General features: G+C 41.3%; 2 protein-coding genes across 2 annotated transcripts in view; one reads left to right on the top strand and one right to left on the bottom strand.

Moving 5' to 3' along the window:
- The first annotated feature begins 3349 nt into the window (after positions 1-3349).
- On the top strand, positions 3350-5713 carry zic5 (zic family member 5 (odd-paired homolog, Drosophila)). Its single transcript, XM_061287258.1, has 2 exons — positions 3350-4430; positions 5100-5713. The coding sequence occupies exons 1-2, from the start codon at positions 3350-3352 to the stop codon at positions 5570-5572; spliced, it is 1554 nt and encodes a 517-aa protein (XP_061143242.1). The 3' UTR covers positions 5573-5713.
- Positions 5714-15477: 9764 nt separating this feature from the next.
- clybl (citrate lyase beta like) overlaps positions 15478-25993 on the bottom strand; it is a 45886-nt gene continuing 35370 nt past the window's right edge. The window contains exons 7-8 of the mRNA XM_061287654.1: positions 21341-21465; positions 15478-19543 (exon numbers count right to left, since the gene is read on the bottom strand). Coding sequence (XP_061143638.1) covers positions 19448-19543; positions 21341-21465 — 221 coding nt within the window. The 3' untranslated portion in view covers positions 15478-19447. The remainder of the gene's footprint in view (positions 19544-21340; positions 21466-25993) is intronic.

Below are 25993 nucleotides of genomic sequence, written 5' to 3'. Positions count from 1 at the left end.
CTATGTTGGGTTTATATGCATGCCGATAATTTATGTGCAAAATCAATTGGCATCCAGTTTCCTTAAGAAAATAAATTATATCAAAATACCGTTTAAGGACTCCAGTGGTTGTGAGTGACCGCAACCACCGAACCACCGAACCACCGAACCACACAACACAGCCTCTTACTGCTTGTTTGTTTGCTCTTTTTTTTTTTTTTTTTGCCCCCACATGTTCCACTATTTCTCACATTGACACCCCCCACACAACACACACACACACACACACTATAATGGAGGTGACATGTCATGCTGGATGCTTTGAACAACCCTTAAAAACAAACCACCAGTGAGGTCAAGCACCATATTTGGGAATCCCAAAAAAAAATCACAGAGGGGTGGGCAAAGTATGGCTCATGGGTCTTTTTTACAAGCTGCATGAGAATTAGATTCGGCCTTCAATTCAATTCCAAAAGCAAATAAAACCTCTTAAAGCCCTCAGAAAATTTAACTCACATAGTCTCAGAGTGTAACATATGCTTTTATACAATTAGAGTGGATATCAAAGTATTTTATAAAGGAGAAATGGCATGTAAAGTTAATAAAAGCGATTCGAGCATGTAAGCATACTATGTCAGTTGCCAGTAAAATCCACAAAGCAAAAATATTCAAAACGGGGCTTGGGGATCACTATTTGGCATCATTCCACCTCTAGCGTACAAACAGACATTTTGTCTTGTCACTTGGAAAGCTCAGTAAGGAAGTTCACTTACGTTTTCGTGCCTCCGGCTGCTCCGTACCCTCGTCGGAAATAAACTTTAGGCATTTGTTATGCCGTTTCTCCCCATCGCACGGCCTCCAGTGTGCCGCCTCAGCATTTGGGGCATTCTTCGTCTTCTCCTCCTTCTTGAATCCATTTCAGGCAGCACGGCGGGAAACGGAGGAGCTGATCCAAGTTCAAAGTCAGGTCCGCCGATCCCTTATAGAAGAACTTCTTTCTTTCCCTTGCCTGGCTTGACCTGCATGGATGGGATAAAGTGTGTGTGTGTGTGGGGGGGTAATACAAAAAAAAAAGCGGGTGAGAATTGCAAGGGTTAGTTTGGAATGTCGCATTCCAACAGGTTTGAAAATGATAAATGACACATTATGAAGGAGGCAACCCCCTCCACCCACTTTCAGCCCCAAGGGTCTTCTAATACTATGTGACAATATCAATATGTTGCCACGCCGGGAAGGTGACTGGTGGGCTTGACGTGACCTTGTGGTTTCATGGATGTTTGAACTCTGACCCCCTTAAGACCACATATGCTGCCCTCTTGACTCGTTGCTGTAAAATGAGCCTGTTTGTCACAAAGAGACTTTTGTTTTCTTTTGGGGGGGGGGGGGCAGAGGGTGTGTGTGTGTGTGCAAGATATCCCCACCACACTCCGATAGTACCCCTTATGAGCCATCGTGTTTGTTGCTCACGCGATATGAATAAATTAGTCTTGTGAATAAATGAGGAATCAGATTTTAATACAGGCAATTTAATTTAAATTGTTAATGTATTTTCATGATTAATATTTCATGGGGGATGAGGGGGGATGATAATGCTTTGCCTTCCAGTTGCTTCCCGATCTTTAGTATGCCTTGCAACCCCGACTCAACGCTTCTAAAATTTCTCATTGACAAACCTGTACCAAATTTGAGCATTAAAAATGAATTTATAGCAAATCTAGGCGACTCCAAATTTTACTGACATTAATTGCATGCAAATATTGATTGTGCATATCGGTACCATTATGACCAAAGGTTGCAGCCCCACAAAAAGATTGCACTATAAATGACAAATACGATAAAAATGTTTTGCAGACACACTCACACTTACTGTTCGTAAACGAACAATAATTCCATGCATATGGGAAAAAAAAAAATTGTGATTAGAAATTTGTGTTTTTGTATGTGTGCGTGTGGGGCTCTTTTAAAGGAATGTTGACTTCACAGCAAAGTATTTCATAATAATAATAATACTTATTAATACTTATTATTAGTTACTTCTTCCAAGTGAATTGTGTACTCCTCGACACGCACATCTTTTCATAAAATACACATAGTGGTTACTTTGGACAATAGCTCCTGTTTAATTCAGCGCAACAAACATGTCATAGATGCCAATGAAGACATTTGAGTGACAGATCCTCTGCCGGCTGTCAAACGGGGAACAAATCAAAGTGCGTGCGTGTGTGATCCGTCTGTGAACTTCAGCTCAGTTGGCTGGTGCAACGCAAGGACTATATGCGTGTGCTGGTTACCCTCCAAGTTGATGGTAAATAGCAGTTGACAGGGGGAAACACACGCACGAGCGCGCGCGCGCGCACGCACGGAATTGGAGTTGAAATGATATTGATGCTTAGTATGTCTTGGACAGTGCACCAATAAAGAGACTAAAATTGCTATGCATTATGCTATTAAAAAATAAAAGGATTAATGGAAAAATAAAATAGACCCATAAGGATAACGTGGAATTAAAAAAAAAAATGTGTAGCCTACAATTTACAGTTCTGTGCTTCGCGTAAACAGGAGGTTGCTTCCTTTCGTAAGCGGTGCGGGTTCGATTCCCGGCCAACGCCCATTACCTGCACTGCAGCTTCAAGTGCGGGTAAAAACATGCATTCAACAAAGTAAGTGGGTTGTGTCAGGAAGGACGCCGGACGTAAAAACTGTGCCAGAAAATTCACGCGAGAGACTTGCTGTGGCGACCCCTGATGGGACAAGCCTACATTCGCGTACAATGGAAGAACATGTTCAACATTTAATTAGGCAGTTAATTAGTGTAACGTTCATATAAACTATGTCTAAAGTGTGTAAACCGGATTGATAAATCTGTAGACACTGTAAATTACCAAAAAAAAAAAATACATGGTTACGCTGTGCGTCCTGCACCAGCGGTTTATTATCCAGCGTATGAAATCGACCTCGTAGCCGAGAGGAGAAGCTTTCAAGAGGCTTTCGGACGTGATCGCAACCAAACCCGAGTGCAACCTGCAACTTTGCGAGACCCAACTTTTAGTAGTGCGGCGTGCACGGCGTGTGGAGGAGGAGGAGTGGGGTGGGGGGCAGACCCCCGCTGGGCCCCTCGGCTGAACTTCAGCCAATCGCCTCGTCCGCCGGGCTGCCACTCACCCAAATCCGTCCAATACCCGCGGTGGCATTTCTAAAGCGGGTCCCCCCACTGCGTGCTCCAACTGTTGTGTGTTCTGCCCATCGCTCGAGGACAGAGTAAAGGGGGGGTGAAAAAAAGCAGAGTTAGACGCCGGACAAAAGAACTTCTAGAGCCCCTTATATCCATATTTCCATGCATGGTGCATGAGGGCGCGCGCATGGAGTAGTCATGGAAGCCCCTTTGAGCAAGAGGAACCCCGCGTTAAGATTAGCGGATTTGGCAGCCACTCAAGTCCTTCCTCACCAGAACATGACAGGCTTCCCGGGGCTAGGGGGGCATCACCCTCTCTCCCACCATGCCCACCTCCACCCTGGGGAGCTGGCCAACGACCCCGGCGTGGCACTCACTCCATTCGGACCGGAGCACATGGCACAAACCAGTGCTCTCAAGCTCAGCCCCTCGCAGCACATCCAGAGCCACCACGAAGCCCAGACCGCGGCGGCGGCTGCTGCTGCTGCTGCGGCGGCGACCGCAGCCTCCTTCGCTCCGGCTCAGACTACCGTGGGCTTCCCTGTGGCCCATCACCACCAACACCACCACCACCACCCGGGATACTCAAGCAGCAGGGACTTGATCCTCAGGAGAGAACTCTCAGCCTCCGCCATGCACGCTCTCGGCGACCAGTCCTCCGCCTCCCCCCATCACCACCACGGCGTGTTCATCTCCCCAACAGGTGCGTACGGCCACGCGGACAGCGGGGCCCACTCGCTCTTCTCGGGGCTCCACGAGCAAGCGTCCCCGGGCTCGCACCCACACCACCACGCACTCAATGGGCAGATGCGCCTGGGTCTACCGGGGGACCTCTACGGTAGGTCGGATCACTTCGGGGCCCGGCAGGATCACTACGGAGCCTCCGCCCTGCACGGCTACAACAACGTGAACGCAGCCCACGGGCCCGCGGGGGCCTTCCTGCGCTACATGCGACAGCCCATCAAGCAGGAGCTCATCTGCAAGTGGGTCGAGCCGGAGCTGCAGAGTGCTAAGAAGCCCTGCTCCAAGACCTACAGCACCATGCACGAGCTGGTCAACCACGTCACGGTGGAGCACGTCGGCGGGCCGGAGCAGAGCTCGCACGTCTGCTTCTGGGAGGAGTGCCCGCGGGAGGGGAAGGCGTTCAAGGCCAAGTACAAACTCATCAACCACATCCGAGTGCACACCGGAGAGAAGCCCTTCCCGTGCCCATTCCCGGGCTGCGGGAAAGTGTTTGCCCGCTCGGAGAACTTGAAGATCCATAAGAGGACACACACAGGTCAGTGAATCCACTCTTAAATCGGGAAAAACATGATCGGTATGTGAAATTAGTGGTGTGGACGCGCGTAATTACGCGCACCAGAAGCGAAAAGTACGCTCTATTCGAATCGGAACTAGGAAATTGATTCAAACTTAAGACAAACAGGACGAGAAATGAATCATTAGCCCTAAACATTAAACTAAACCATTTGCGCATCATTTGTTTTAATGCAATTTTTCGCACTGCTCGTCGATATAGTTTTGCCACCGCAGGCGACTTTGAAGGTCTGTTGAATAATAAACAGAACCTGAAAGTGTGCTTTTAAGTTAAAAAAAAAAAAAAAAAAATCTGCCTGAACCGCTTTAGACCCCATAAAAAGTTTTTGGGGTTAATTATCAATGTTAAAAATCGAAACATTTTTTTTTTTTTAGTGGCAATGCGCATGTGCAAGATGTAGTATGCAGCGCATGTGTTTCTAAGTATGCATGCAGCACTCCAAGCTTCATAAAACAACTCAACTCCTCCTCCTCACACATGTAACCATGCACGAGGCCTTAAGGCATGTTACACGTGTTCACGCTCTAAAACATACATTGCACATGTGAGGAGGGGGTTAAGGGGTGGGTGCATTCGTGCGTTCAAGATGTTGCCTTCAAAAGTTCTCTGACTGTTTCTGTTGTCGTTAAGGTGAGAAGCCCTTCAAGTGCGAGTTTGAAGGCTGCGACCGGAAGTTCGCCAACAGCAGCGACCGGAAGAAGCACTCGCACGTGCACACGTCCGATAAGCCCTACTACTGCAAGGTCCGCGGGTGCGACAAGTCCTACACGCACCCAAGCTCCCTGCGCAAACACATGAAGGTGCATTGCAAGAGCTCCCCGCCACCTCCCAACAACACGACCACATACATCCCCTCCTCCGCCACCAGCAATCCGCTCGGGGAGCCCCTCTCCCCGCAGCGGAACCGCTCCGCAAGCCTCTCCCCGCAGGTGACCAACCTGAACGAGTGGTACGTGTGTCAAGGCAGCGGAGGGGGGGTGCACCACCAACACCAGCAACACCAGCAGCAACACAGCCTGCACTCCCCCTCCAGTGATGTGCCCACCTCAGAGTCTGAAGATGAGGACTCGTTTAGAGACTCAGACCCCAGGACGATGCTATAATTACCATCCCTGGGGATGGGACACAAAATGGAAAAAAAAACACTCAATCAAAGCGGATGCAGTTCCAAAACCAGCTTCCTTCAAAGTAACACTTTTGGGTTTTAATATGCAAATTAGAGCTAATAATTCCGATTCCATCAACAAGTGTCCTGCCGTCCATTTAGTGCAGGGTTGGGTCAACAATTTCATTCATCATTGCCCTTTTATAATTGAACTCCTCAAGGGCCATTCAAAATTTATGGAAAAATATGATCAAACGAATGTTCATTATTCATTATTGTTCTGACATTGAATAAATATCATGGAAATGATCTCACGTATCAAAAACAGCCCATTAGCCGCTGATTTCTCACCCCAGATTTAGGGTGGAAACATAATTTGCTTTTTTTTAAATTTCATGAGCTATCATCTGCCTACAAAACAAAAAAAATATATATATTTTATTATTATTTTGATAACAACAAAATACGTCTCAAGGGTTCTTGCTGTGTTTTGGATGTTTGTTTTTTTGTATTATTTAAGAGGTATTTAAGTCTATATTTTATGCAACAACAAAAGTCCCCGGGGACCCTAAAAAATACACTGACAGACTTGGTTGGAATTGTACATATGTGAGTGTACTCATGTTTGTGAATGTTGTAGTTTTTATTGCTACTCTAGAAGAATATATTTGTCTTTTTTTTGTACATTGTAATTTATTTGCTGGTTTCAATGTTGTACTGAAATTACAGAAGCACCAAAGAAATAATGATGATAATAATACCAGTTTTTGTGGTAGTACCCTGCTGATATTTTTGTAACTTTTGTTATATATTTTTTCAAGTTTAATTTGCTGATTTTTTTTTTATTAAGAGAATTTTTCGTCCTGTAAAAAGACTGACTTGAATAGGCTGTGTAATGTGAAATGTTCAGTTTTTTGAGAAAAAAAAAATCCCTCGCATGTCTTTTTAAAAAAAAATTTATTATTACTTTTTTAAAATATTAGTGATGTGTCTCTTTTGTTGAGGTGCATGGTGCCATTTGTACATGTATTTAAAAGATTTGAAAATGGGGGGTAATGACTGTCTTGAACCTTGATGTTTAAAATTCAATTTACGATATAAAAAAATAATAATACAAAAAGCATTAATAAATATCAGTACGGAAGGCAATACTCGCATCTGTCACATTACTACGACCATATTCATTCAAAGTGATTCTCACCTTTAATTCTTATCCACTTGAGGACAAAGCAGTTGCGTGATTGTGCAGCAGAACCTGGTGGAGAAACATCCAAAATGTACAACATCAATCAAAGCGCTTATTCTATATTCCTTGGATTGAAAATTGAAAAGGCCCAATGTGGCCCTCTATGGAGCGGCCTGTGCATGTGTGGGGCCCACACGCAGCTTAAAAGCCACTCAAAGGAAGGATATGTGTTTGAACGCTAACATTTTACGTAATTTAAACGATGTTTGAGCTAAGCAGAAGTAGCATCCTCCCTTGCACGTTATTTAGACGAAACACCTGGAATACCTATGACAATTAATAGTCAACATATACAAATAACAGCAAAAATCAAGTGAATGATGATTGACATTCCCAATGTTTTTTTTCCTACATCCATAAAAATGCTGGGTTGAAAACAACTCAATGTGGTTTAAAAATTGGACCATTTTGCACATTTATTTGTACAAAACAATACAACAAATTGGGTTGGCTTTTTTTTAGCAAAACAATTGACGGTCGAATTGACCCAACGTCCTGGGTCGGTCCGATTTTTAATTCAGCAGTTTCAAGGATGTATGTCAACACATGTAGGCCTATAAACAAAGGCCTATAGGAAAATATGTATGTTTATAGTGGGAAAACATTAATTGTATTATATTGGGTCTTCTAATGCACATTGGTGAAAAAATAATAGTTTTACATGGTGTAAAAAAACATAAGTGTTAAGAAAATAATATATACTGCCATTATATCTTTATGCTGATCCTCTGCTGTTTTTCTACAATCTGATCATTATAACTACATCAAATAATACATACTGAAATGTTAGTCCAAAAAAATAATACGCATTGTGATGTATACTGACCTCTGCTGCATTTTTGATATTCATAATAATACAGCATTAGAATCTTAACACCAGGCTAGTCCAAGAACACTAGATATATTAAAAAGTCATTCTGCATCTATAACATACAGTTGTTTGCCTTTAATAAATGGATCGCCATGATCCTTGGTTAAAATAGAAGCATATTTGATAGGGATAGCCAATTAGCAAACCAATCAAACCATAACCATCATCTGTAATTAAAGCTGCAGTGAAAAATAAATTTGATAGGGGGAAAAAAAAGGACTTCATACACTATTTGCATGTTGCAGTGGTGTTACGATTGTCCCAAGACAATCGCAGTCCCATGTTGTGTGCACAAAAAAGAAAAACAAAATGAAAAGAAAAACAAAATGGAAAAAAAAAACATACTTGCCTGCATTAAGTCAAAATTACTATTTACCATAGAATAATATTACAATTTAGCAGAATAAATAAATATATGCAAAATATACATGTATGAACTGCAAATTACACAAGCCATTTCACAGTACACTTGTTCTTTCATAGTTTTTCCTGCACTCTACATTTGATATTGACTCCCACCAAAATAATTGTCCCCCCCCCCCCCCTCTTTTAATAAGGTGGCTGCAAGGTGCCTTCTTAAAAGCCTTTTACTCATCTTTCTCAATCAAGAAATTCATAATATAAATAGTTGCTCTTATATGGCATGAAGAGGAGGAGAGCTCAAAACAAAATGAAGAAGAAGAAAAAAAGGAAGAAGAAGGAGAAGAAGCGAGGCGGCGGTCATCCGCGAGTGGGAAAGGCTTTGAAGTGGAACTTATTATCCCGGGAATACTTTTGGGGTTGTCCTAACGACGCAGCTGAATGGGAGAAGGCGCTCCTTTGTCAGCGATTTGTTCTCCTTTAGTGGGACGCCCGTGGAAATGTACTTACACGGGCCACCTTAACACGCCGCCTGCAAATCAGTAACCGGCCGAGTCAGACATGCAGACGCCACTATTTGAACGGTAGGACAAAGCAAGAAGAAGAAAAAACGACGCCCTTACCAAAAAAAAAAAAAAAGAGAGAGAGAGAAAAGGGGCTGGATACGTAGGTGCATACACCAAACAATTTTTTTATCTGAAGGTGTCAATTTGATCCCACTTTAAAAAAAAAAAACTGTGTGTGGATTAGGGGGGAGCGCACCTGCGCATTTTGCAGGCGCACCTTACAGGGCTCCCTTCTCAGTTTTTTTTTTTTACCCGGGGGGCTGACATGCAGTAACAAACTTAATTTTCCTACGTTTGGTTCAGCACTCTTAAATTTTTTTTCTTCCAAAAGGTGCAACCCTTCTGCCAGGGGCGGGCGTAAGGAGACGCATCTTACAATGGGTGGCCTTGTTTTTACGGGGTTTGGAAAAAGAGGGCACGCACGGACTTTTTTTTTTTTTTTTTTTTTTACACACTTGAAAGACACGACACATTACCTGTAAAAATTCGATTTAAACACATCTCCTCGTGTGCATTAGGGGTACATTGTTAGGGGTGGCCACTTTTTTTTGGGGGGGGGGGGCGGTAAAGGAAACATGCACAATCAAAACCTTTTTTAAATAGTTGTGTTAGACGGCCACATCACATTTTAGTGTGTATAACACACACACTTCTCTGCACACACTTGTGTTTGTCACATGTTGAATCCACAATTTTTTTTTTTAAGCAGTCAAATGGGGGCCCATCTATTTTGGGGGGAGGGGAAAAGGGGGTCTCACTTTGGATGGATTATTTATTCGAGGTCCAATTTCTCATGTGCATGCACTCTTGATAAAGATCTTTTTTTGGTTGGGGCGGGGGGGTTCAAGATGGTACATGCTGAAAACATTTATGTTGTTGGTAATTTTTGTACATTGTTTTTAAAAATTGAATTTGAAAGACTACATATTTCTGATGTGGACTATTTTGGGAGGGGTGGGCTCCTTTTTGTGAGGGTGAGGTGAGAAGTGGAAGCACTTTATTTCACCTGAGAGTCATGAAATCAGATCTCCTCAGAATGTTATCTCGGAAAAAGAAAAAAATCTTATGTCTATCGTAGAGGTACCTATCTGAGGTGGAGATGAAATGTTAGGAACAAAACATCTACTTCAAATTTATATGAGGAAGTCATATTAGCCTCACTTTTTTTAAGATTACATCTCTTAAGCGTGTTGTTGACACGATATTGCACTCCTGGGCATTTTCTCTACACATACTAAATGAATTGCATTTATTTAGTGATTGGTGTTGCTTTTAGGGGTCCAATTGGGTGTGTATGTTGGTCTTGTCATCCACATTTGGGCCAGCTCAAAGCAGCTGTGCATTTACCTCAGAGGCCAAGAGAAGCAAGGGAGGCAAAGCACGTGACAATGTGAACTCTCGGGGGGTGGAGGGGAGGGAGGGGGGTCACTGGACTGACCTGGACCCTTCTAGGGAACTTCATTAAATCAATTACTCAGTGAACACATCAGGATTTTTTTTTTTTTTTGTGGGTGAGAGGTTTTCATATCGAGGAAGGAAGAAAATAAGTTTTCACTTGAGACATGTTAGGTTGACAATGAAGCAACAGTGTTCACAATAGTAAGACATTCAAAGCTCCACTCCTGAAAAGATATGAAAAAGTGAGACCAAGATAAATGACCTCAATTGATCACCATTAATGTCATCTATTCCTTTTACGGCTACATTAAAAAAATAATGATAGTAAAATACATAAAAATATTGCGATAATGTCCTTCTGAAAATAAAAACCCCATTCCTGAAAGCAGGTATGTGGCTGTGTTCAGAATTAACCAATCACATTCAAACTCACGTTAAATGGGAGTCAGCACCGATGGACAAGTACAGATTCTAGCTCTCGGTCTGGTACCCGGACTAATTTCAAGGTATCAGTATCATGACAGCAGTCGATACCGTTATTGGGCTGCCCTTTTGTGGTTGTTTTACGATCCAAATCTAATGTGTTTAACTATTGAAATTGAGAAATACAAACAAGAATTGCCATTAATTTTATACAAATTCCATAGAAATATGCTTTTTTGGGATGTATGGTTTTCTTTAAAAAAATCTGTCATTGTTCTTTTGGAAATTTGGAGTATTCAAAGTATTCGTGGTATCAGTATCTAACTACTCAAGAGTTGAGTGATCGTTCTGGTATTGGTCCGACAAAAACTGGCATCGAACATCCAATAAAAAATCTAAACTATTTACTTCTATGGTAATCTGACAAGAACGATATCAGTGGATCACAAAAATATAACATTTTTAACAACTATAATCATAACACAACATGATAAAGTCTAGTTTTGCATCTTTTCCAGAGGGAGTTAAGATGCATTGTGACAATAAGAGGATGAATTCATTGTCATAATCATTATAAAAAAAGTTTCGTTAATTTTACGTCTGGATTAGCTGTTTGTTGGCAACAAGCATCTATCCATAAATCTTAAACTGTGCAATAAATTAATACAAATTATATCCTAAAGCTTGCTTTGGCAGTTGCGGACCATTATCTGCACAACAGACAATATATCATATCTGGTGGCTGGCTAACATAACATCTGCGGGGGTAGAGGACTTGGTGCTGGTCCAACAGGCCCCATCCCGAGGTCTGGGAGCCACTCCAAGCCAGTAGGTGAGCGGAGAGCAAGGTCGTCCACGGACGAGCCACTTCCTGCTAGCCGCTCCTTCTGCAGTCCGCCGCCGGCCACAAAGTCGATAGGAAAGTGCAGATAGGCGTGAGCAAGCTAAGCCCAGTGGCCTCTCGCTGAATGACCAGCTTCCCCTAAAAGCCTCTAAATGCAGGATGTAGGCTTCAGCATACTTGGAAAGAAACAGAACATGGCCAGGTGGAGGGAGATGGAGGGGGGAAGGACAGAAGGAAAGCGAAGCAGATGGACTTCTTATGGGATGGACACTCTTGATTTGTGCCCAGGGATGAGAGTGGACAGTATAAGGAGCAGCTTAATCGCTGGAGTGTGAACAATATCCTGTGGTGGTCCTTTCAAAATAAGCCTCTTTCCATGAAGCCTAATGCATTGCACTTCACTCCATACTGTATTGATTTCGAAATTCATACAAGAGGGAGTCTTAAAAACATCCAAGAAGATTCAATGTAAATGTCAAGACTCCATCTAGCAGGAAATTGATGCAGTGGTGCACTTTTAAAGTCCATTCCATAGATATCTATCCTGAATGACTCAACCTCATTGTAGGGATTTATTCATTGAATAAATGAGCCAAATATTACATCAAAATTTTGTGCTTTTTGCCATGTTAAATTGCTAATCCTGTACCCCCCCCCCCCCCCCCCCTCTTGCACCAATGTGGTGTTTACTTGGAGAACTGCTCATTCCTCTTCTCTAAGCAGCAGCCCCACCCGATCAGAGAAAACGACCTGGTCTTTGTTTTGTGATGTCACAAAGTGAGGGCCACCCCCGCATCAAAGTAAATCTTTTTTTTTTTTAAAAACATTTGATCACCATTGTGCCAAAGGTAATAATAATCATATATGTCTATATAATTAACTGGACAGCTTGCAAATAGCACAGCTCCTTTATCAATAATGAAGTTTCCCGCAATGACAGAATAACACTATATTGTGAAAGTTTTTTACTCTATCCATTACTCTATCCATTATACTGCAGGCGCAGATTGGTATCCCAGAAGCAGAGCTATCGACAGAGGGAGGCCTTGGATGCATCCCGTCTGCCTGCGGGATAAGGTCAGTATTCGGACATGATAGGACGAATGGAGGAAGGTAATGTCCATGATCATAGAAAAAATAAAAAGAACTTCACATAAAACTGCTCTGCCTATTATCATCTCAATGGAAGTCCACCACAGACCAACTTCAGCCTCACTGTTGGAGCTCTAATCCATGGTGATAAACTAGTGCACCAGTTTAAAAAAAAAAAAAAAAAAACGAAAAAAATCATCACATGACCCCTCCAACAGTGACAGGGACCTCCCTCGGACTTTGGTGGATCCAGAAACATCACAGGCGGCACACATCCAAATGGCTTGGCTTTGGCAATGACTGATATGGGCCTGAGTTGGTCAGAAGAAAATGTGCTGTCTTGATGTTTGCAGCCTGCCTGGGATAAGCCAGAAAGGAAGCACAAATGGCTGGATAGGCAATGAGATTGAGATATGGGGGTCTCCATTTGACCCATGGCTTCAAAGAGACCCAGTGAGGCCCCGGAAGAGGCTTAGGACAGAAATGATTGAATGCTAAGATGACCTATGGTGTCCGCAAAATAGCTTCTGTACTCCAATCGCTTGTTTTGATTGGTCTTCTTTGATAAAAACAAAAACAAAAAGAAAACTAAACAAACCTTCAAGTCTATGGAGAGCTCTTCGATGACATCTCTAATGTATCCCACAGGACACTTTGTTCCGGACGGTCTCGATCATAAGACTAATTATGTCATTAAGAGGACGCGAGCAGGGGACAGGCACCTTTTGGCCTTCTGCAGACATATTTGCGAGTAAATGACAGCAGCCCTCGCACAAGACATCATGTCAGATCCATCTTAGTGACGAGCAGAATGGCACTCAAGGCCCAACTACTCCCCCAGTTTGGATTAGCACCAAAATCTACAATGTCCCGAGTCCTTTTTCCCGCAGAGATGCTGAAAAATTGCCACCTCGCAGCTGCTGATTGCTAGTCCGATAGCGACGAATGCTTTCATGACAACAGGGCAGGAGAAGTGACTGTCGGAAGTTCAACTTAACATTCCTGGTTGCAGAAGCCCTCTGAATTACAGGTAAAGGTTGTCCACCTCTGAAGCCGTAAACTTTGCTTTGTCAACTTCATCATCTCATTCTGTTCAAAGCAAGCCCAGAAGTCGTTTTGGGTCTGATCGACCTCAAAAGACAGAAAACTGACAGGTTTACTTGGTGCTGACTGCCCCTTCCCCACATAAAAAAAAAAACATTTTAAAAGCTGTTAGAAAATGACCGCTTATGGATCTGATACAACCTCACAACTCGGAGAATTACGAGGTTGACTTGGCCTTCCCCCAAAATTCAGCGTCTGAGTTGAATACAAACTGTAACGGTGGGAAAGAGCAGTGAAAATGCTATGTCAACTTTGCCCTAAAACACTTTCAAATTCTGTAATGGTGGAGTTTCACAGAACAACAACAAGGGAAATACCGACTAAATAATAAGGAGCTTCTGGTACAGCTCTGATTGAGACAACTCTAAACTGGTTTCAAATCCCACCCTACATGACAGGTACTACTTGTATACCTCTACTTGTACTTGTAATCTATATACTATTGGCAATTTGGCACCCAACCACAAGGGTCAATTCTTGGCCCACTGCTATTCAATGTCAACATGCTTCCTTTCTCAAATTATACACAAACATAACATATGACTCACAACTTTGATGATTTATCTCCCAAACATGACAATCAATAGAGGAGCATCATTTGCCATCTGGAAATATATTTAGCCCCATTGTTCATTTTTATTCACAAAACAGCAACACTGAAAAAAGGTGTCGAAACGCCATCTTTAACAGGCTGTGTATGACTGGCTTCTCTTACAGTCGTGACAATAGCTCAGAAGGTGGAACTATTGGATCTCATTAGATTGCACATTATGGTAGTCTATAACCAAAAGTCACATCATATGCCCGCTGCGAAAGTATTCAAAACAAATAGACATTGAAACTCGCCATGCTGCACACTGTGACTGCGACCCCAAAGGGCAAGTGGCACTTCATTAACCCCAACCGCCCCCACCCATTTACTGAAGATGTTCTTAACCCCTACCCCAGCCCTTTTTCTCATATAGAGAGGATTAATGCCTATTACCTGTCACTTTGCAACACCTAAAATAGGAAGAAGCTCTTATGTTTAGCTGGATGCACTTGGACAATGTTTGTTGGTTGACTTTTGCGTAATTTTATTTCCCATAAAAAAATAATGTTCTGAGAACAGATGTGTTTTTGGTTTGTTGATAGTATAAGCAGTGCCGTAAAACGGGCCACAAATCCGCTTTGTAACTTGGTTAGTGTGATTAATTTTATTGCTCATATTGTACTGACTTCTTCCTACTACCAAACGCCTGATACTTAATTGTTTTATTTAGTTTTGGGCTGCGTAATATATTTTTTTAATTCTTGAATTAAAGCTAGAAGTCTATAGTATACTTGAATCACACCTTGACCGTTTTGTAAAGTAAAATTACGTCATAAAAAAAAATCGACCTAATACTTTTGTTTGAAACTGTGACTTGTCCTATAAAGCAACGTTTGATCCACTTAAGAGGACACTGAATACAAAGTGATTATTTAGTGTTCCTCATTCAAACAAACTAACAACTGTCACCACCTTTGAATAAACCTTCCCCCTCCTCCTATTTGGTTGAAGAGCCAAATTAACAGGCTGCCTTGCACTGTGATGAGCCCCCTGAAAAAAAAGAAGAGGAGGGGGTGTCAGGGGCATGATCCAGACAAAGCTTGAGGACCAATGAGGGCTTTTCTTTCACTGGTGGTTCGTGGCTGGGATTAAGAGAGAGGGCTCTTGACTCCTTCCTTTCACGTGAGAGCACAAGAGTGCTTGTCAGCGACTCGGGTGAAGAAAGAGAAAAAGAATACCCAAGTGCAGGGTTATCGTCTTTTTAATTGGATTATGTTGTGTTTGAGTCTCGAGCGTGACCAATACGTTGCCATCCACTCGGTCCTCCTCTGATACAACAAATAAAACAGTTAGAAAAACTACAATAAAGCAAAGTTGTGCAAAGTAAGGCTCGTGGGCCATCTGCAGTTCAGTTGATCTGGTCTGCAACGTACATCAAAACAAAAACATTAAGATGCTCAATGCATGCAAGGGGATCTGTTGTTTATTTCCTCTTTTGGCCTTTTACAAAAACATCTACTTTGTTTGGGACAGCGAAAAAGCTATGCCCACAATTTCAGACAACTCATGAATTTCCACCTTTAATCAATGGACAGAATAAATAAAAGCAGAATTGTTACATTGGCTATCATTATTAAGTGTGGCGGTGTACCTAGTAATATAGCAAGAGTGAGGAACTTTTTTTTAATTTTAGAACGTTTTCATCGAGTCCCCCGTTAAGGTATGCGTTAAGGTAATAAACAAAAGATGACTAATATGTTTTTACTAAAATGGCAAAGAAGTTATTTTAAATGTCGAAATCGGTTTTAATGCTCAATAAAACAGAGAAAACTAATATTATAATAAATAAGTTTGCCCTACAATTGTCACATGACAAATGGACACCATAGAAAAAAAAAATAAAGACACTCAGTTTGTCCCATTTATAGGTCAACACTCCCTTTTCGGGATTCTAGTGGACTACGCTAGTGCCTGTTTAGACTTTGATGTGGGCCGAGAATAAGTCTACGTGGACAGAATTGGGTTTTGCAAAAGGTGGGGCTCCAACTGAATTGAAACAATTTGTATAAAATGTGAGACTTGTATAAAATGTAACGCTAAAATGGATCATTGTTCTTTTTACTCCACCTTGATTTCGTATTGCTATACAAGCAACTTCACAGCCTCTTTAGAAGACCTTCTGCAGAGCCCCATTCAGCTTCATCGGCAGGTGGGCTGTAGACCTGCCTTGAAAGCCAAGCTTATTTGCATTTCACATCGATTTCAATTTGACTATTAGAAAATGACGTGCTTTGTGCCATCAGAATTTTACATAATTTAGTTAATTAAATTAGTAACGGTCTTACTTTAATCTATAAATAGAGCACACCCGTGTAAACAAGAAAAAAAGTAAGGCATGGCAGACTCCGTAATATTTTGAAAATATATCTTTGTGCCTTCAAATGATTTTCCTGACAGATTATGTCATTAATTTGGATTAAATGAATTAGATAAATGTGTCATGTATGGCAAGCATCTTACCGCTTGTATTTTGAAATATAAAATAAAAATAAAATAAATATAATAAAAGGACAGATAAATGGTCTTCTGTGACTAGGTTTTGCAACAGATTTCCCCCCTAACAACACGATCCATGCGGTTTTATTTCAAATCCAATTTGTTATCTAAAGCATCCCCAAAAACATTTATGTTCTCCTGAAATTATTTTCTTTGCACAAAATCCTTTGCAAGGTCGGGCTCAGAAACATTCAGGAAAGTCATCCTTTTGAGAATTTGGTCTAAAATGATAGAAAACGTTAATCCTCGTTCCGTTTTAAATTGATAAATTCCCTGTGAAAAATAATGTTGACTGTCAAAATAGCTAATTGAGACAATATGCCAAAGTTAATCCTGATTAATCAGTCACATCTATTTTGCCCCTCATAATGATTTTCTGCTGCAATTAGCTGCTCATATATTGTCATTAGAAGTCTATTAAAACATCAAGTCATTATTCGGGAGCTTCCCCGGGTGGGGAGGAGGAATTAGAATAAAAGCACACACATTTGCCTGCCACACGGGCCCCATTAAGATTAATGGGGAAATATGTAAAACGCGACATTTTAATTCTCCTCCGACGATGTTTTGCATACATGAACGCACGCACTCACTCACGCCGCCCTCTCGTCATTTATGAAAGCAATCTCAGGCAACACATCACCAAACACTGCTCGCAGACTAATTGATTCCCGCCGCAATTTGAGCGAGCTTCTAATCGTGTTAATTGTAATTTACTCTCTCTGTCTGTCTCTCGGGGAAACGCTGAAGACACGTGTTTAAATAAAGCAGCCGAGCGGGATGGAAGATCACATCAGTTCCACGCATAATAGACACGTCATGTAGCATTACACAGTGCGGAGACACACGCGGGGATCCATCTAATCTGCAGAAATGTCATTGGAGTCGTGTTTTTGTAGAGAGAGCAAAAACCTGAATAAAAAGGGCGCGAGTGACATGAACACATGTTAAAAGAGGGGAAAAAAGAAATACTGAAGTCATTATTTCCACTATTCCTGCATACAACTTCTTCCTCTCAGCAGGGGACACCTGTTGACAACTGGCAAACTTTGTGAAGTTCAGTAATAGCATGGGTCCCATGTGGTGCTCATGGTGCATGAATTTTCAGCAACATGTGCATCACAAACGCCATAGAGGGTAAAAACTAAATTAATAAACTACTCCAGGGGAGACATGCTGTGCTTTTTTAAAATCAATTTTTGATTAAAACACGATTTGCCAATTTGAGTCAAATTAACAATTGAGGTCAGCCTGCTAAATGCTACTTTTCAAGCCAAATTAACATTAGACAAGAGTTTTGACGCACGTTACAGAAAAAGTATAGCCTAGTACTATTTTCCCGTGGCTTTGTCCACAGGTCACTTCCAAGCAACAACTCCACAATAATGAACTCAAGGGGGGTTGGGTACGGGGAAGAAGGGTTTGGGGGATGCTCAAACCCCTGAAAAATGAATGCTTACTTTTCCTGGGGTTGTCAGTCGAAATTCCAACATATATTATATATATATATATTATATATATATATAAAATACACATACACAAACACATACATAAAACCCCTTGTATAAAATAAAATCCTACTTAATTTTTGCAATGTCAGGCTCTAAAACATTCCGAAAAGTAAACATGAGCCCTGGAGAATTTTGTAGAAAAACATGGACGTGGACTTTTCAACAAAAATACAACACATTTAGCAAGCAAAATCCACTAACGATTATTTTAACCACTTAGTGCTAGTGTATCTTAAAATGATGAAATCAATAACTAAAATACCTTATTTTATATAAAATCCAACTAAAATCACATTGACAATTTGTGGCGCCACATTTTCCTTGTTTGCACTGTGTGTGCGGATTCACTTAATGAAAGCCGTAAATAGAAGGAGCAGTCTTGTTCGCCGACCTCTGCGTCAGTTGTGAAAACAAACAAACACAAACGCTGGTCAATAGTAGACAGCAAAAAGTGGAGCAGGAGAGGGAGGAATAATGTGGCCAAACGCCAGACAGACAGCTTACTATTGGGGCCTTTGGCTCGGGCACAGTTTTTTTTTTTTTTTTGTCCGGTCGGGTCCTGGCGCAGACCCGGGCCTGTCTGCAAACACAATACATCATACAGTGGCAAGAAAGCGAGGGGAAGATGAGTGGATGAGGTGGGGTGTAAAGGGAGCTTTTCATTGCCATGGTCACCAATGGCACTATGAAGCACTTGCGACACCCCCCCTCAATTATCCTCAGGAGAAGACAAAAGCTAGGATGGGCTGTGCTGGGGCAACAGCGCTTTTCAAACACTATGGTTTGCCTGCGTGCAATTCCACGCCGACATATTGTAGCATGATAGTAGGACACGCACCACCGCTGGGGTTCCGAGTACTGCAAGAGGCGGCCCGCTTGGAATAAAGTGGCTTCACCTTAAATGAGAGATCAGGCAGCTTTTATTATATTTGCCCACAGTTAGACCCGCGGGCTGCCCGCGCAAGGAGCCGCATGACTTTTGCTCAAGGGAGCCACACAAAGACGCTAAATGGTGAGTTCACGTTGTTCTGCGTTTATGAGCCGGCCCCTGAAGAGGGCGGGAGCGGGTGTGAATGGCTCTCCCGCAAATCAAAATAGTGTTTGTTTACCCTTTTCGCCCAGTGGCTCAGACCATCAAGATGCTTTGATGGTGACCTCGAGGAGAATGCAGGTGTGGGCTCGTGATGATGGAATGATGGCGCCCCTCCACCAGAAGCCCCCAGGGAAGAGCTTGTCCAAATGTAGAATTTTCGCTCCCAAAAAGTCCAACATCCCTAAATTGAAAGCAAACTTGGTGTCAGGCAAAGTCCAGTGCCTGCCTGGCCCGCGGCCCCCCTCCACCAGCAGTTCTTGGTCCCTGGCGGCCCACATTATTTCTGTGGCACGGCAGCAGAGAGCGTGACGATGTTCTGCGCTTGCTTCAGGGAGGGCATGTCAATCATGCTACCGTGGAACGTGAACGCACCCTGGGAAGGTTGGAAAAAAAAAAAAGGCCAGAAAAATGCAAGTTAAACTTTCAGGTTGTGAAGATATAGTTAATGTTGGGGTAAAGAAGTTTGTGAATTATTTCATACATTCATTTGTAGTACGGCTAACACAGGATAATTTAGTAGAATTCCATTCAAAATGTAATTTGTAGGAAAGTAATATTTTGGAGGTTACTATAAAACCTAAGAGAGAAAAAATACACGAGTGCTTTGAAATTATGGGCAAACTATGAATTTGTTAGCCATATTTAGGGAAGGTGTTCTAAAACTTTTTGGGGATGGGGGAGTCCTTCTGCAAATATATTCATTTGCAGGAAAATGAGATATTTTTGGGAGCGCATTGGTCGTATTTGTGGAAAATGTAATACGTACATGAAGCAGATGATTTTTTTTTCTTTTCCTCTGGATTTGTTTTAAATTTTCACAAGAAGACTATGTATGAAGTCGCTTGTAAACTGCATATCTGGACACTTAGTATTACCAAAGCATGCTGCAAATGACAGAATTTTTTTTGAATGATAATTGAGTTAAAATAAGTCAGGATGTAACGCTTCCGCAACACAACATTGTTGAAACTGAGATGTGAATGACGCAGAGGGCAAAATATACCTGTAGCAGCTTCTTTATGAGCACGTGTCATACATTGCACTAAATATTTTGGTGGTCGACAGAAGCAAATTAATACTTCACTTTTTGTTAGTTCCAATGAAATTCTCATTACAACCAGCAAGTTGCTAGAAATGGCGATATCATGTACTCTGGTGGGAGTGTGACTTGGTTAGGAAAACAAAACAACACCAAAAAATAATAATAATAAAGCAATGCTGGAAGCACCCGCCATGCCGTAACACAAAAGCAACAAAGTTTTTCAACCACTTGTGTATATACACTTGACACACACAAAAAGGGAGCCTATAGGGTCCCTGGTACCAGGCAGGCTAAGAGCCGTCCTCGTGGGGTGGGTGGCGAGAGAGCGAGAGAGCGAGAGAGCGAGAGAGAAAGAAAGAAAGAAAGAAAGAAAGAAAGAAAGAAAGAAAGAAAGAAAGAAAGAAAGAAAGAAAGAAAGAAAGAAAGAAAGAAAGAAAGAAAGAAAGAAAGAAAGAAAGAAAGAAAGAAAGAAAGAAAGAAAGAAAGAAAGAAAGAAAGAAAGAAAGAGAGAGAGAGAGAAAGGGGGAGAAAAAGCGAGAGAAAAAGCGAGATAAAGAAAGTAAGAGAGAGAGGGGGAGAGTGAGAAAGAGAGAGAGAGAGAGAAAGATGTGGGCAGATTGTGTATTACCACAGGAGATAGCCTACCGAGCTGGACACATAGGATCCAACCATGCACTAAATTAGGAACAATAATATTTTACACTTAATTGGCCTGAGGACTCCCCCCCACCCTCTATACCTCCCCCTCTTCTTATGTTGTCTCTGAGAGTCACCCAAGGGTGTACACTTTGCATTGTGGCCAGCTCCAGAGGTGTGCGAGAGGGACATACAAGAGTACACTTGTGTCGTACTTTTTGTGTTTGTATGTCGTTCATTTAAGAATGCTTAATTTGCTTGTTATGGCTTTGGAGAGAGCATTTAAATTGCTGCATTTAGGAGTTCAACTGAGCTTTAAATGAGGTTGCAGCTTCAGTGACTTAATCGACGTGTTGTCCCGAAAAAGAACAAAAAAAAAAAAAGTGCAAGGCAAGCACAGTGGCTTCTTTTTGGCTAAACCATTGTAAAAGTTGACAAAGATGATGATGAGATGAAGAATAAGTAAAATTGGGAAATATTAAAAAAGGTTACCTTTCCTTCTTTCTGGTGTTGCTCAAATGCTGCAATGAGCTCTTTAGCCCACTGGACCCTCTGCTGACTGGGAGAGAATTCTTCCTGCACGGCCTGGACCTGCCCAGGGTGGATGACTTGTTTACCTAAACGCACAGAAATAACACCAACATTTTACATTCCCAAACAATTCCACATAATTTCGAACCCATTTGTTGATTTTTTTTGTATAAATACATGGAAGCTTAATTTGTGTTACAGTCTGAAAAGCAAAAGGCCAACGTGCTTATTTTACTTTTATCTTTAAAACAAATGGAAAGAAATCTGGAAAGAAAAGTACAATTCCAGGTGAGGGGGGGGGGGGGGGGAAGACAAGGCAGCTTAGTCACAGGGGTAAAAAAAACAAAAAAAAAAAAAAAAAAAACAGAATGGCGACAACACACGGAGAGAATAATTTGGCCGGCAGAGGAAAAGTTAATTGTGTGTGTTTATATTTGAGGCGTCTGAGGAGGGCCGGCACCAGACCCCGGAGGACTGTGCGCATCATTAACGAGAGCACCCCACCGCCCCAAAACACTTCACAGAAGCACAACGCTTGCATTTAAAACAACCGAGGCAGCAGAAAATATTGACACCGGGAGCTGGAGAGTGTGTTCTTTTTCCCCACTGTTAAATAACCTTTATCGTAATATATTTGCACATGTTTACGCAGAAAAACTGTGTGCAACGAGGTGTCACATTGATTCACCCATCATTTTCCTCTCACAAAACTGCGGCATGAAGATAAATATTACACTTACTCCACTTATCGCATTCAGATACCCATTCATTTACTGTCATTTGAAATTATTTGTTTTTCAATACAATACAATAGAAAGCAGAGCAAAGGGAAATAATGGTGTGTTACAGCAATGAGAGAGGAGAAATAGGAGAACTGAATCTGAATTTTTAAATGTGCACGCTTCTCAGATTTAGATGATAGTGATGAAATGCAAATTATACTCGCACACCTGCACAATAGAATAATAAATTGTACCTTATCCTTTGCTGTTATTACAATTCTCACTACACAATATACTGAGGGAGAGCAAGAGCAATGGATAACAAAAAATATAAAAGTATAAAAACAAAGTGACAACTGCAAGAACAATAACAAAAAATCTGCTAAAGTGGGTCAGAGGAAACTGAACTGTGATACGGGGGGGTCGTATAATGTACCTAAAGTTTACTATTTTTGTGAAATTAATTTTCTTACAAACACGGACTTTTCTTGCGAAATTATGACTCCATTCTAATAAAATGCAGCACCAGAAATATCCTCATAGAATGTTTTCATAAAAATATGACTCCATTTTGTAAAATGAAACACACTACAATCCCCTACACTACAACTTGATTGTTGTGAAAATAAGAGTATGTCGTTTACCTCATAATCGTCCAGGTTTGTTATATATTTCAGACTCACCCCCCTTATAAAACTATCTTCATGAAAATTTTCTCACAAAAATACAATTTGTTTTAGTATAAACAAAATACGGAATCCTATAAAATGACAAGCGACTGTAAAAGACAATTTATTTTCCTTGTACAATTGCAACTGCTCATTTTTATAAGATACTAAAACCAATATGGTCAACTTACACCTTTTCTCTTACAACTATAATTTCAGTCGTAAACACTCTTTCAAACCTTCAATAGTTTATTATAACAATAATAATTAACGACCACCATTTGTCAGACTGATTAACACAAAAGTCACTGCCACATGTAAATCTTTCATAAGCTCATAAATTAAAAATCGGGCTGAAACAGATGCCAAACTCAAACACAATCCTCAATCAGAATTTACTATACCCTCACCCTGCCCGCCAAAAAAAAACAAAAAAACCCCTCCCGGTTAAATATGGCAAACGCCACAGACATAATCCTATGTACATTTGCAGATCAGACTTGTCTTGATAAGTTACGCTGGTTATGAAACGTCTGGTGGCGGACATCTAATCCTTCAAAAAAAAAAAAAAAAAGGTGGGCCAAGCCGAAGGAAGCAAACTAAACGGGAGCGAATGGCGCGAAGGGGTGGAGGAGAGGGGCCCACTCCCGCCATTCAAGCTGATCTCACCCCAGTTAACCCCCACTAATACACATTCATACTGTATACACACACATGAACACACACTGCGGTTACAGGCTGTTGAACGTCTCCTGACATCGTTAATTAGGCTGCAAGCCGTCAACGCCTTTGTGCGCTACTAGACATTTATTTTAAAAACACTCATTTCACGTTTGCGCGGATGTGAGGACAAGTGCGTTAACACTGCTATGTGTGTGAGTGCCTGTGTGCTTAGTTGAGGGACTTAGCACATGCAAACACTTGTTGGCTAGCTGAGGAGTCGTTTATTGAGGCTTTCAGTGCCAGTCTTAAAAACAGCCAATGAGTGATTAAAAAATAAATAAATCTGAGGAAGTGTTTGTTTCAAAAATGAGTTGGAACTTTTCTTGGGGTATAATACTAGGACTTTGCTCTCAGAAGATGACAATTATACTCTCGATCATTTCACAAATTGTTTTCTTAACCTGTAACTTAACTCATTTCATATAGAGGCAGGTCCTGGGCTTGCAATTGTCTCAAAAATTTCAAGGTTACAACTGGTGTGTGGCGTCGTAATGCGCAGGACAAGAAAGCACGATCAGTTAGCATCAAACTTATTGTTTTTCATTTGATTATCTTATATTTGTGGTCCAATTTTTGGGGGGATAAATATTTACTGTAATTATATTGCTATGTACAAATTCGGATTACATCACCATCAAAGTGGGGACCCCCAGTAAAAGGAATTTATATTCTCCAAATAATGTTTGATGTTTGGAATATTATGAAATTCAATTTTTATGAGTGTTGATTCGTGTGTGTGTGTGTGCGCATGTGCGTGTGTGTACAAATATATGCAATAAGTATGAATATATGAAAGTATGAATATGCTTTTGCAAGAGTGTAAAATTTGGAATGCATGTATGCAAGTGACCACAGTGTGAATTGTTGAATTAATGTGTGTTTTAAGAATGTGCCACTTTGGTCGACCGTTTTACATTTGAGACTGTACATGCAGCTATGGGTGTTACGGCATAGCCTGGGGGGGGGGGGGGGTTGGGGGGTTCTCAGGTACCCTCGGTTTGAAACCGATTGCCAGCCACTCCAACCCACTGCCAACAACCCACCCTCCTCTCAAAATGCATCATAAATGCCCAGCGGCCAATCGCGGGCTGCCGTGTGGAGCTGTCACTTCCTTGGGCGACGGCTATTTGGCAAAAATGCTTTCAGGCGAGTGATGGGCAGGGCATGGAAGCGGAACATTCTTCTTTTAAAAGCAGGGAATTTTGTCAACTCAAACAGGCAAAAAAAATGTTTTGAATAGAGCTCACAGAAATGTGAAACGGCACTTAACAGTAAATCAACTGTAATATTAAGGCAACTCTATAAAATCCAATTTCTCTTTTTGGTGGGAGTATTTTCTGTGCTTTGTGTTAATGGTGACTTGGATTGTGCCAAAATCAATTACTGCTCAGGTACAAACTTTTGGCAGCAATGCTTTACGGACTAGTAATAGCTGTCAAACCAAGAGTCTTGCTGCATTTTTGTAAGCTTTCACTTACTCAGCCAACTGAGACTGGAATTTCATGTACCCACATAATGAGAAAAAAACGATCCAAAAAATAATCCCCACAGAAGTAAAATAATCCAACATATTTTTAAAAAAATGACTTGAAAATTTAAATCAGAATAAACAAAAACCTCAACAAACAATTCCTGGATATGCAATAAACTTGAATTTTGGAATATAAAGAGTTGGTAGATAAAAACTATACCAAATACTCTGCTCTCATAAATATAAATACGGTTTCATTTTAATTAACACTGCCAGAGAGGTCATCTAATCATTATCATGGCTGTGGTTTATTTTACAGTTGTTGATAATGTGAATGACCTAATAAATAATTCTAGAAACAACGCTGTGTGATATACTGTAAGGTAATTTATCTTTCTGTCTGCATTAAAACTAAGCATTATTAAAGTCAGTATTTGTATAGGATCTTAATAAATTGTGCATGCCTAATAAAGTGGCTGTGAGTTTATATGGCTTCCTCTGTCTTTAAGGAGACAAAGCATCACAATAACCATGTACTGCAGGAGGGCTGGAGGGAATGATTGGAATATCCCTGGAGTAGACTGTCCTGCCGGGATGTGCTGCATGAGCACGCGCACACTCAAGTCGGTTGCCTGGCTACAGACACGCCGAGTGCCCAGTTAAAATCGCCTCCGCTTTCGGCTGATAGCTCACTTTAATCACACTTGCATTTTCCACGAACACTTGCATAGAAATGTCAGAGCATTTAACAAGCGTGCGGCTTTGTTGTTCATAATTCACACAAAAAAAAAAGAAGAAAAATATTTAAAAAAAATACACAAAGGCTGTTTATTTGCCTTTGCACTACAGAATTCTACAAGTTGATTGTACAATATACGTACATCGCCCCCGCTATGAGTGTTTCTAGGAACTAAATTTATGTTGCATTTTAAGAAACTGTTGCTCAAAACAGGTTATTCAGGCCGGGTCTACCTAACTGCATGCAACCATCGTTCCCGAAAGTTTGCTACCTCAACTGACTGAGTTAGAA

The sequence above is a fragment of the Syngnathus typhle genome, linkage group LG9, assembly GCF_033458585.1.
Source record: "Syngnathus typhle isolate RoL2023-S1 ecotype Sweden linkage group LG9, RoL_Styp_1.0, whole genome shotgun sequence".
Taxonomy (NCBI): domain Eukaryota; kingdom Metazoa; phylum Chordata; class Actinopteri; order Syngnathiformes; family Syngnathidae; genus Syngnathus; species Syngnathus typhle.
Note: the sequence above shows the minus strand (reverse complement) of the source record. Positions and strands in the feature narration are given on the sequence as shown.

Excerpts from the sequence above, each read along its gene's own strand:
- zic5 (XM_061287258.1), top strand. The coding sequence starts at position 3,350 with ATGGAAGCCCCTTTGAGCAAGAGGAACCCCGCGTTAAGATTAGCGGAT. Across the intron at positions 4,431-5,099 it reads CCATAAGAGGACACACACAG|GTGAGAAGCCCTTCAAGTGC; the intron begins GTCAGTGAATCC and ends GTTGTCGTTAAG.